We start from the raw sequence: 12,601 nt of genomic DNA, 5'->3' as shown, positions 1-12,601 counted from the left end.
GCTATACTTGAAAATCTACACTGTAAAATTACAGCCACATAGCACTGTTTGTTTGATCTTGATACTATGTTGTTTCTATCCAAATCTCTATGAAATTTTTATGATAGCTTTGAAACTTCCTAACAGTGGAATTCCCTTTGGTTTCATCAAAAAATTCTCAATATAAACCACTGATCTTTTATGTCCAATCTGCTATACTTAAAAATCTGTGCTACAGAAAATTTCAGCCCAAAGTGAACACTTAGGTATAAGGGTTCTATCACCTTACTGCTACTGCAATTTAGTTATCCTTATTTGAAAATCCCAAAAAAATTATTCCTATATTGCTGCATAAACTTTTCGTCATAAAGATTTCATCTCTACGACGAAAGATACATTGCAGAATTCCAACCGTATAGCACCGTCTGTTTGATCTTGCTACTGTATTTTTTCTATCCAAATCTCTACAAAATTTTTATGACATCTTTGACATTTCCTAACAGCAGATTTCCTTTGGTTTTGTCAAAAAATTCTCAATATAAACCATTGATATTTTACGTCTAATCTACTATACTTGAAAATCTGCACTGTAAAATTTCAGCCGCATAGCACTGTTTGTTTGATCTTGATACTACGTTGTTTCTATCCAAATCTCTATGAAATTTTTATGATAGCTTTGAAACTTCCTAACAGTGGAATTCCCTTTGGTTTCATCAAAAAATTCTCAATATAAACCACTGATCTTTTACGCCCAATCTGCTATACTTAAAAATCTGTGCTATAGAAAATTTCAGCCGCATATTGTTGCCTTAACCCATCTATTTGCAATCTTTTTTGAATGAAATTTCTTATACACTTCATAGATCATCTTGGCTTCCATCAAAGATTGATCTATTAAGAAATTCATCTCTAAAAATTATTTTGTGTTGCTGCAAATTTTCGTCGTAACCCGTTGAAATTTCTCGACGAGAATTCTGCAATCGCCACTTGCACCAATTTCCTTACTGTTATACTGCCAAAATTTTCTTGATTAAATTAGATATCCTTTCTGTCATATAAACTGTGATTTTGCTATCGATTCCCTCCTCAATTCTCTCAAGTTTTTAGTGGAAACTATGTCGAGAAACCGTTGTTTCGTTGACGACAATTCTACTCTTACAAGACAGCACATACTTGCTACAACTTCCACTTATTTCTATCAAACCTTTTGCTACCATCTACCATAGATCCAAAACTTTCATCTATAGCCCTAAAACTCCACCAAACCACACCCTCAAACTTGATACCGGGGAGGGTAAAAATGCAGAATGGATTTCCAAATAACACCGATGGAAAATTTGTTCAGATAGAAAATGTCACAGTAGACAAGGAAGAACTGATACCAGAAGCACTAACGAAACAACTTAGATAAAAATGAAAAGTAGCTCACCACCAAGTTTAAAATCGCAATGGGATACAGAAAGTTCACCACCCAACGGAAATTAAACGAGGATACAGAACTAAAAAATAAAAGACTCACCACTCAAGGACGCATCCAAGAGATACAGAGTTTAAGGGGTTCTCTAAGAGTTTCTGCCCAGATATCCTCAGTTTCTAAAGTCCTTTCTAAGTCCTAAACACCAAAATAAATACTAGTGCATAAAACAACCCTTCATGCATAGGGAATTTCGAAATTAAGTGTTTACAGCTACTAACCAACTATTTTAATGAACTCATTGGTAATGAAGAAATGTTCACAACTGCCAACCAACTCCTTTAATGCATTCCTTTGTCTTGAAGAAAAGCACTTTGAAACAGCTTTAACTTTGTGCAGAGAATATGCTGATGAGCTATCATATTTGAGTGTGCTGAGATAAAGATTATGAGGCATCATTATTGATTGAAAAAGATACTAGATCATAATCAAGGCTCATATAATTATATTGTAGTAAATTAGACACTCCCGTGTCAATCTCCCCCGGTTGAATGAGACTTGTCCTCAAGTCTTCGTTTGATTCATCAACATGATTATAAAAAGGACTCAAATCAGCCACATTAAATGTTGGGGATACTCCGTAATCTTCAGGTAGCTCTATCTCATAAGCATTTCTGCCAATTCTCTTAAGCACCTTGAATGGACCATCAGCCTTTGGTTTCAATTTTCCAAATTTGCCCGGTGGAAACCTCTCCTTCCTTAGATGAATCCAGACCAAATCACCTACATTAAACTCCACATGTTTTTTGTGTTTGTTGGCAGCATGCATGTACCTCTCATTTTGCTTCTCAATGGTTGCTTTCACACCCTCATGCAGCTTCTTTATCTACTTAGCTCTTTCATCAGCATCTCCACTAAATTGCTTTGTTGTAGAATGAGGGATTAAGTCCAAAGGACTAGCAGGATTAGCACCATAAACAACCTCAAAAGGACTCTTACCGATACTATGATGCATAGAACGATTGTAGGCAAACTCAATTTGTGGAAGAATGACATCCCATTGCTTAATATTCTTGCCAACATAGCTTCTAAGCAAATTTCCCAAGCTTCGGTTTGTTACCTCAGTTTGCCCATCGGTTTGTGGATGATGCGAGCTGCTGAAATTCAAAGAAGTACCCAGCTTCCTCCAAAGAGTTCTCCAAAAATGACTAACAAATTTTGAATCTCGATCAGACACCATAGTTCTTGGAATACCATGCAATTTAACAATCTCCTTAAAATATAAATCAGCAATATGAGATGCATCATTTGATTTATTGCATGGAACAAAGTGAGACATTTTTGAAAATCTGTCAACAACAACCATGATAGAATCCTTGTTCCTTTGAGTTCTTGGTAGTCCCAAAATGAAATCAAGACTCACATCCTCCCAGGGAGCATTTGGCACTGGCAATGGAGTGTACAAACCAAAATTTTGAGTTCTTGTTTTTGCCAAATGACACACTCGACATTGTTTTAAATGTCTTTCCACATCTCTAAACATCTTAGGCCAATAGAAGTTTGATTGAATAAGAGCTAAGGTTTTATCTCTACCGAAATATCCACCCAAAACACCACCATGAGCTTCAGCCAGAATTACTTGTCTCAAAGAACAAGATGGAACACATAAAGCATTAGCTCGAAAAAGAAAACCATCAAAGATCGAAAATTGTTGAAAGGAACCTGATTTGCAATTCTACCATATTGAGCCGAAATCCACATCATTCTCATAGAGATCTTTGAATGTCTCAAATCCAACAACTTTGACTTCCATTGCTGATAATAAAGAATGCTTTCTGCTCAATGCATCAGCAACCACATTTTGAATACCAGATTTGTGCTTAATTGTAAAGTTATAAGATTGCAAAAACTCCACCCAAGCTGCATGCCTCTTGTTTAGCTTGTGTTGGTGATTTATGAACTTTAATGCTTCATGATCTGAATATAGCACAAATGGCTTGGCAAGAAGGTACTGACTCCAATGAGATAAAGCTCGATATATGGCATAGAACTTCTTATCATAGGTAGAGTATTTTCTTTTTGTATCATTCATCTTTTCACTAAAAAATGCAATCGGCTTTTTGTCTTGACTTAAAACAGCACCAATTCCCACATTAGATGCATCACATTCAATCTCAAACACATTGTCAAAATTTGGTAGAACTAAGATAGGAGCTTCGGTCACCTTTCTTTTTAAAAGCTCAAAAGCATCATTAGCCTCATTAGTCCATTTGAATTTATCACATTTCAAACATTCGGTGATTGGAGCGACAATAGAGCTGAAACTCTTGATGAATCTTCTATAAAAATATGTTAAGCCATGGAAACTCCTCACATCATGTAATGAAGCAGGTGTTGGCCAATTGAGAATAGCTTCAACCTTACTTTGATCCATCATGATTCCATCTTTTGAAACAACATACCCCAAAAACACCACACTAGAAGTAAAGAAATCACATTTCTTTAGATTAGCATAAAGTTTTTGCTGCCTCAAAATAAGAAAGATCTCTGTCAGATGACTCATATGCTCCTCTTCACTCTTGCTGTACACCAATATATCATCAAAATAAACTACAACAAATATTCCAATGCATGGCTTAAGTATGTGATTCATAAATCTCATGAATGTGCTAGGAGCATTAGATAGTCCAAATGGCATAACCAACCATTCATATAAGCCTTCTCTAGTTTTAAACGCTGTTTTCCACTCATCTCCGGGCCTCATTCTTATTTGGTGATAGCCACTCCTCAAATCAATTTTAGAGAAAATATAAGCACCACACAATTGATCAAGTAAATCATCTAACCTTGGAATAGGAAAGCGATAGTCTACTGTGATTTTGTTGATGGTTCGACTGTCCACGCACATTCTCCAAGAACCATCTTTCTTAGGCACCAACAAGGCTGGAACTACACAAGGACTCATGCTCTCCCGAATTAACCTCTTTTTCACTAATTCATCAACTTGCCTTTGAAGTTCTTCATGTTCTTTAGGACTCATTCTGTACGCAGCCTTATTAGGTAGAACAGCCCCCGGAATAAGATCAATGTGATGTTGAATGTCTCTCATAGGTGGAAGGGCCATGTAGAATCTCTTCTGGTATAACATCTTGATATTCTTCTAGGATTGGTTGCATGATTTTCGGTGTCTCCTTATGTTGTTCGTTCTCCTCTACTACCATTAGGGCCAAAACATGACCGCCCTTGTCCAATTCATATTTGCATTCTCTATAAGAAATAAAAGCACTAACTTCCTTCTTTGGCGCACTGATTTCGGAAGGTTGTAATGGAGCTAAGATAATCTTCTTTTCATTCACTTTAAAAGAATAAGTATGTTTATAACCATCATACAACACTCTTCTATCATAATGCCAAGGTCTTCCCAATAGTAAATGACAAGCATCCATAGGGGCAACATCACACCACACTTTATCTTTATAATACTTGCCAATAGAAAATGAAACTAAACATCTTTTACTTACCTTGATGTCATTTCCTTTTTGCAACCAACATAATTGGTATGGATGTGGATGAGGGGTCGTATCCAACTTCAGCTTTTGTACCATCTCCAAAGATGCCACATTCTCAAAGCTGCCGCTGTCGATGATTACCAAGCAAACTTTGCCAAGAGAAGTGCATTTAGTGTGAAACACATTTTTTCTCACCCAACTTTCATCGTCGGCCACATATGACACTTGTAAACTACGTTGCAGTACAATAGACAAACCATGATCAGCATAAGTAATCTCTTCCTCATCATCATCGTATTTTGGTTCGTCATCAGTTTTATCTTCTCCTCCATCACTATGATCTTCAACCAAAGTTACAATCCTTCTATTTGGACAATCTGATGCGATATGCCCAAAACCATGACATTTGAAGCATTTTCGGCCACTTGGGGTAGAAGAATTATGTGTTTTTTTGTTGCCAGCAGACTCTTCACCCTTTTCTTGCACCTTCGATATCACCTTGCTTTGGACAGTAGGCTTGGAACTTCCTCCTTTTGTGTAGCCTTCTTTTGAGCCATACCGAAAACTCTTTTCAAACTTCTGTTGCTTTTCAACTTTTAATGCCAGCTTGCTAACATCATTTAAAGACCAATATGGCTGTAGCTGAACAACTTTAGCAATCTCATTCTTCAGACCTCCTAAGTATCTTGCAATTGTTTGCTCTTCCGGTTCCACAAGCTCTCCTTTTAATATCAAATTATCAAATTCTGCAGTGTACTCCTCCACACTAAGATCTTTTTGCTTGAAATCATTATTTTGAGAAAGATCTCTTGTCTATAATTATCAGGTAAATATTTTCTCTTTAGCTCCCTTTTCATTTTCTCCCATGTAACGATCTTACTCTTCCCCTCACGTTCTCTTTGTTTCTTCATATTTTCCCACCAAAAAGATGCATTCCGCCTGAGTTTGAGTGCCATAAGTTTGACCTTCTTTTGTTCTGGTGGTTCATGAAAATTGAAGATTCTTTATACTGTATTAAGCCAATCGATAAAGTCATCAACATTTCTTTTCCCTTCAAATTCTGGAATATCAAATCTGGGATTATATTTATTCTGCCACTCATCTTGGACTTCATTTCTTCTCCGACATCTTCTTGACTCCCTTGGAAGAGGTGTATCATCATCAGAAGTAAATTCTCGAGCTTCATTTTCATGTTTGTTATGTCTACTTTGAAGTTCATCGATTATCTCATTTTTTTCTTGTAGGCTACGCAGCAATTTTCGTAGCTGCAGCCTCAACGACTCAGCGTCATCTTCGTGATCGCTACCTTCACCAACTACATATTTTCCATTCCGCCTTGCCATGATCTCTAGCCTTTAGCTCTGATACCAAACTGATATTGGGGAGGGTAAAAATGCAGAATGGGTTTCCAAATAACACCGATGGAAAATTTATTCAGATAGAAAATGTCACAGTAGACAAGGAAGAACTGATACCAGAAGCACTAACGAAACAGCTTAGATAAAAACGAAAAGTAGCTCACCACCAAGTTTAAAATCGCAATGGGATACAGAAAGTTCACCACCCAACGGAAATTAAACGAAGATACAGAACTAGAAAATAAAAGATTCACCACTCAAGGACGCATCCAAGAGATACAGAGTTTAAGGGGTTCTTTAAGAGTTTCTGCCCAGATATCCTCAGTTTCTAAAGTCCTTTCTAAGTCCTAAACACCAAAATAAATACTAGTGCATGAAACAACCCTTCATGCATAGGGAATTTCAAAATTAAGTGTTTACAGCTACTAACCAACTATTTTAATGCATTTATTGGTAATGAAGAAATGTTTACAGCTGCCAACCAACTCCTTTAATGCATTCCTTTGTCTTGAAGAAAAGCACCTTTAAACAGCTTTAACTTTGTGCAGAGAATATGCTAATGAGCTGTCATATTTGAGTGTGCTGAGATAAAGATTATGAGGCATCATTATTGACTGAAAAGATACTAGATCATAATCAAGGCTCATATAATTAGATTGTAGTAAATTAGACACTCCCGTGTCAAAACTACACCCAAAATAGCCACAAAATAAGCCTAAACCGTAGCCTACATCCACCAATCTACCAACCCTTTCGACCATCACCTCTCTCAACCAATACATGCCTTTAACCCGACAACAAAAGAGAGATCTTAATATCTGTGTGTGACCCTCACTTATATCGAGCTGGCCATATCTTATATCTGAACCTCTACTCATCACAATACCTACCATATGTGTGTGACCCTCTAGGCCCAATATCGAGCTGGCCATGAGTCATACTTGTCAGAACTCCTTCTGGCTTAGTGAATTATTATCTCTATAATAATTCACTCGACTCATCGACTACGGACGTACTAGGCCACTACGCCGTAGTCCCTAGACGATACATGGGAATCTAATCCATTGGACCTATTTGTCCTCAGTTATCCTATATCTATAGTCTCTCATCCATCTAATATCCCAAAGACCATATACCGAGCATGGTATATTTGAGGAAGACATTATTGGGAAATTTGAGGATTTTTATTTTCTGTTCTTCAACTACGAATGTGATGTCGCCCCTAGATTTCCCTATAATTGGTTCATCCAGTACTTTATCTGATCCTTCGGTGTATCGTCCTTTCCTTCGGCATATTGCCCAATCGGTTTGTTGACCTCCCACAACTTTTGATCTCATTGGCGCAATGTTCGATCCTTCGACCCGATGCCCAAACTCACAGTACGAAGTCCTTTTGCCAACACGTTGATCGATCCTCCGACCCGACATCCAATCTTCTGACATATTCTGTTTCTGCCCAATGTCCAATTTCTCCTACTTTAATCAATTTTATCTTTTTTGATCGAAGTTAGTCCTGCGTCACTCAAAACGTAAATTAGATCATAAACTTATCAATTGATTTCATTATCAAAATCTCAGATTCAACAATGATGTTGTTCACCAGCTATCACCATAAGAAGAGAAAGAAACAGGATGACAATAGCAGCAAGTCAACCCATGAGAGGAGGCCATCAAAGGAGTAATAACAACAGGAGACTAGCGACGGGGTGATGACTATGGGGTCCGTCGATAAAGTAGTCAGTAGTGATGGATGGTGTTCGCCATCAACTTGTGAGAAGATAACATAGAGATGGTTAAAATCTGTGAAAATCAATTAGGAAACCGAGGGTGACGTTGTTGAGCAAAGAAAGAGATCAAGCATAACGATCAGCAAAAAAGAGATATTGCTATCGTCAAACAACAAAGAAGGAAAATTCTTGCTCGAAATAAGAGAAGTTATGATACAATAAAGAATTTAGATATTATGAAAAAGATGATAAATATTCATTGAAGTGATAAGTATTTATATAGGTTTCGAGAGAAAATTTTTCTCTATCATAATCAATCAGTTATTTAAATCTGATATTATCTATAACTTAATCTTCTATCATCATAATCTTCTATCATTTTAGTCTTCCTCCTCGCTTAAGCCATGAGAACTTCTGCCTCTCCTCGTTGGCTACCCGTAAAGAAAAGTTCATATTTCGTCCGCCTACACCTACTGGGAAAGCTTAAGAAAAGCCTACGATGATTCCATTCATCTCTCTCTAGCCCTCTCTGTGGGGATTGCTGTAGGAAACAAAAGAGAAGCCACGGTACGATGTGTACAGTCTCTGTGTCTGCCATGTGCACGAAAGCAAATTACGCTACCCTCCTTTCTTCCTATTCACCAGAGGAGATGAGAGGGACCGAACAAACGCACACCTTTCCATCCTACCTTTTCACTTTTCATTCTGTCACCATAACAAAGATATGATATCTCCATCCACACAAACATCACAAAATAGAAAGATCGTTGGGATCGAGTTATGTGTTCTTCACCACCCAATACATACAATCATTGAACACATCAATCCATTATATTCCGTCATGGTTCTCACGGTGTATGTTTATATGTATTCCTCCTTATTTTCGTGTTGGAAGAGACATCACTGTGCGCATGTGTTGCCTGCTTCCTTTCACAGAGACGCATGGCTGATGCGATCTGACAGCGATAATGACGTCCTCGTCAAGCTCCATAGATCGCCATCGCCGCCATGTTGGTCATCATCATCATAATCATCATCATCATCATCATCATCATCATCATCATCATCATCAGCATGCACTACTCTTGCTGATGAGCGAAAGCCAACGCCAGAGTCATCGTCGAGCGGTTTCGGTCCCTCGTACGGGCCGTTGAGCTGGGAGGCAAGTAGCCGGTCGAATGCAGCCCAGTCGCCGCTTCCGGTCTCGGCACGGTGGGCGCTGCCCATGTCGACGGCCGCTGACATCCCGTAGCTCGTTTGGTCATCGCAGGAGTGATCAAGAGGGAAGCTATTTGGGAGTGGCGTGATGGTGGGGCTTCCGGGAGCAGGAAGCTTCATGAACATCTCCTGCAGACCACTAGATGAGGCGATCTCGATCGGCCTCAGGTACTCGATGTTATGACTAGTACTGTTCGTCGTCCATTGGCTTTCTCCCTTGCATGATCGACCCATGTATTGCAGGATCTGATCCAATGCGTCGTCGCCGCTGCCCGGGTGGTGCAGCAACTGGGTCTTGGCATCGCTGGTTACGGAGGCAGAGTTATTAGGTCTGTCAATGGCCCTGTGGTGGTTCTTCTTCTTGAACACTCGGCAGACCACCCAGGCGTCTTCTTGGTTTGTCCCTTCTCCCACAGAACTTGGGGCCTGAATGGTCAAGGACGCATCAGAGAACATAGAATTGATGGTGTAAGCAACAGGTCTACTCCATACGTACGTTGGAGTGGGAGATGAGGTCGGAGTGGTCATCGAGCCGGTACTCGTGCATGATCCAGTCCGACTTCTGGCCATGGGGGGCTCGGCCTCTGTAGAACACCAGCGTCTTCCTCATGCCGATCCGTGTGACGCTGGAATAGATCACCTTGTCGCGGCCGGTGGCCTTCCAGAAGCCGGCGGCCGTTGCTCGATTCGTTCGGGTGCCGGTCGGGTACTTCTTGTCCTTGTGGCTGAAGAAGTACCAGTCGTTCTGCGGCGTCGACCCGATCCTGCACTTCTCTGTGTCCCAAGCCATGGAACTGAGAGCAAGCGCAAGCTCCAAATTTAAGGAGGAGAACGCAGCGAGTAACTCGAAATGTCACCTTGGATGTCCCACGGCTCCAGCTTATTGAGATCAACGTCTCGGATGACGTCCAGATCGATCTTCTCGGACATGACCTTCTTCCTCAGGTAGTAGTTGAGGAGCTCCTCCTCGGTGGGATGGAAGCGGAAGCCCGGCGGCACACAAGACTCGGCGTTCACTGAGATGCTCATGTTTCACGGCTCGATGGATATTACAAGAAGCTCTCAGTCTCCAATGGGGCAAACAAAGCTTATTTATCTCAGCACTGACTCGAGGGAGGTCAGAAGGAGGACAAATGAAAAGGGAATCGCAACATGATTCATTAATATTCTTGGTCTTGGTGTTGTTGTTGCCGGTGGGGTTAGCACTGTTGGATCAAGAGAAGAGCTACCCACCACCCAGTGAGAGAGGAATGGAGATATGCTCAAGAGGTGGTCCCTAAAGCGAGAGACGGTGGAGGGGGTGAGAGAGAGCGAGAGAGAGAGAGAGTGAGAGTGAGAGACAGAGCGAGAGGAGAGACTTTGAGAGAGAAAGTGATGGAGCAACGGGGCGAGGAGGAGAAGGCCACATCCAAAGCCATGACACCTGACCTCAAAAAAAGCTCTTGGAAAAGCACAACCGAAACTACCGCCATCGCTGGAAAGCGCCCTCCCCTTGATCTCCTCCTCCATCTCTTCCCTCCTCCTCCGTAACCACCCCAAACTCCACTGCTGTGATGGCAGTAAAACAACTCCGACGACCACACGAACTAGAGAGAGAGAGAGAGAGAGGACGGGTTGGAGAGACGGAGTTTTCAGGGGCCCCGCGACCAATGGAAATCACATACCTAATGCAATTCACTATCTTTACTGTGCATTCCTCAATCAACACAGGCATCTCCCATTAACCACTCACGTACAAGATCGAGGTTCGATTACGCAAGCATGGAGTGACTTGATGCTTCTGTACGAGACACGTTGTCGCACGGTGTGCAGAAATGGGGCCTCGTGTGGTCATCTGGCGTGCCTCGTCCTCGCGGCGAAGGGGAAGGGGCAAAAGAGACGGAGAGAAAGCTGCGAGAGGTCCGCGTCGGGACAAAGTCTCATATTGGCGTCATCGAGTTTGAACTCGGCATGAAGCATTACGTCGAGCAGGTTATGTGCGCATACATTGCGTTCATCATCACTGGAGTCGTGAAACGGGCGACAGAGAGGTGGTGATGATAACACTGGTGACATGTAATGCTAATCCAAGTGGAGGCAATTAAGCAGGCGGCCAAATCGTGTGTTTCCTCTAATAATGGGAATAATTGCCACGGTTAATGATTAAGCGATTGACAGTGCAACCAATTGGTTTTACTCACGTCGCAGTTGCGTGTTGCTTACCTGAGCATGACAAGAATTTTACTCACCTTCAACATTAGGATATAATTTAAAGAAATTATATATATATATATATATAACCAATTCAACCTAAAATTATAGGTTTATTATCATTATACCCCTTCTATGTAATTCATCTAAATTTTTATTATCTTTTTCTATTCATGTGTAAATTGATTATCATCTTATATTGTTAAAAATTTATGATTTGACCTTGTCATGCTATGGGACAAACCCACAACTTGATCTTGAATCAGTCTTTTTCTTTTTTTTTCTCAATTTATTCAGTTACACTGTAGTTTAATATTGGCTGCCAAGCCATCTCGATTCAATGTTTTTTTTTTTTTTTAACTCATTCGTATCAAAATTTATTTATGATATCATATTAGAAATTCAACAATGACGAATCTTAGTTAAACTAATCAAAATTAATATATATCATAATAGATACCATATCAACCCTAAAGTTTAAGCTTTCTACGTTGTGGATTATACTTATTATATATAATCTAACTCTCTCAATCCTTAGTAACATAGAACTATCCTTCTAGTTTTTCTCTTTTCATCTTATATATATATATATTAAGTCTTTTGCCAAACTGTATCTCCTTTGAATTCTTGGCTTACTGGTTTCAATGCATGAGATCTTGCACGACTAGTGCCACAAATTTATATCTCTTATATTGATATTATGGATACCTAATATAGAAAAATAATACAAAATATAGAATAGTGAGGCTATAAGTATTGTACCTGAAGAGGAACTCTAAATAAAGTGCAACAACTCTAATCATATACTATTAGGATGAGCATTTTTCAATTGGAACTCATGTGGCAAGTAGTATATTTGATCTATTCGGGAGGGATTTAATTAATTAGGATCCACGTGTTAGATTTTAACTGGTGGATAATATTTTACATTGATTCAACGTGATGTAAAAATATGAAACTTTTATCTCTAATTCTTCTATAGATTGATGATCAAATACCAAATTGATTCACATTATTAACTCATAATTTATTTGTCATTTCTTTCTTATGAAAGTTTGGAAATATCACATTTGTCTCTTCGAATTTAGTATAATATATACATCTCAAATATTTATATCTAAATATTATATATATTAAACATTCATTCAATGTGATGCCAAAATATGATACTTTTATTTAAAATAATAAAGTTATCTACAAAATTTA

General features: G+C 39.3%; 1 protein-coding gene across 1 annotated transcript; it reads right to left on the bottom strand.

The window, feature by feature from the left end:
- Positions 1-8,735: 8,735 nt before the first annotated feature.
- On the bottom strand, positions 8,736-10,425 carry LOC135632822 (NAC domain-containing protein 43-like). The gene is made up of 3 exons (XM_065141617.1): positions 10,063-10,425; positions 9,702-9,979; positions 8,736-9,631 (listed from the first exon to the last, which is right to left on the bottom strand). The coding sequence occupies exons 1-3, from the start codon at positions 10,232-10,234 to the stop codon at positions 8,918-8,920; spliced, it is 1,164 nt and encodes a 387-aa protein (XP_064997689.1). The 5' UTR covers positions 10,235-10,425; the 3' UTR covers positions 8,736-8,917.
- Between the last annotated feature and the right edge of the window lie 2,176 nt (positions 10,426-12,601).

This window comes from Musa acuminata, chromosome BXJ3-3 (genome assembly GCF_036884655.1).
Source record: "Musa acuminata AAA Group cultivar baxijiao chromosome BXJ3-3, Cavendish_Baxijiao_AAA, whole genome shotgun sequence".
Lineage (NCBI taxonomy): Eukaryota > Viridiplantae > Streptophyta > Magnoliopsida > Zingiberales > Musaceae > Musa > Musa acuminata.
Note: the sequence above shows the minus strand (reverse complement) of the source record. Positions and strands in the feature narration are given on the sequence as shown.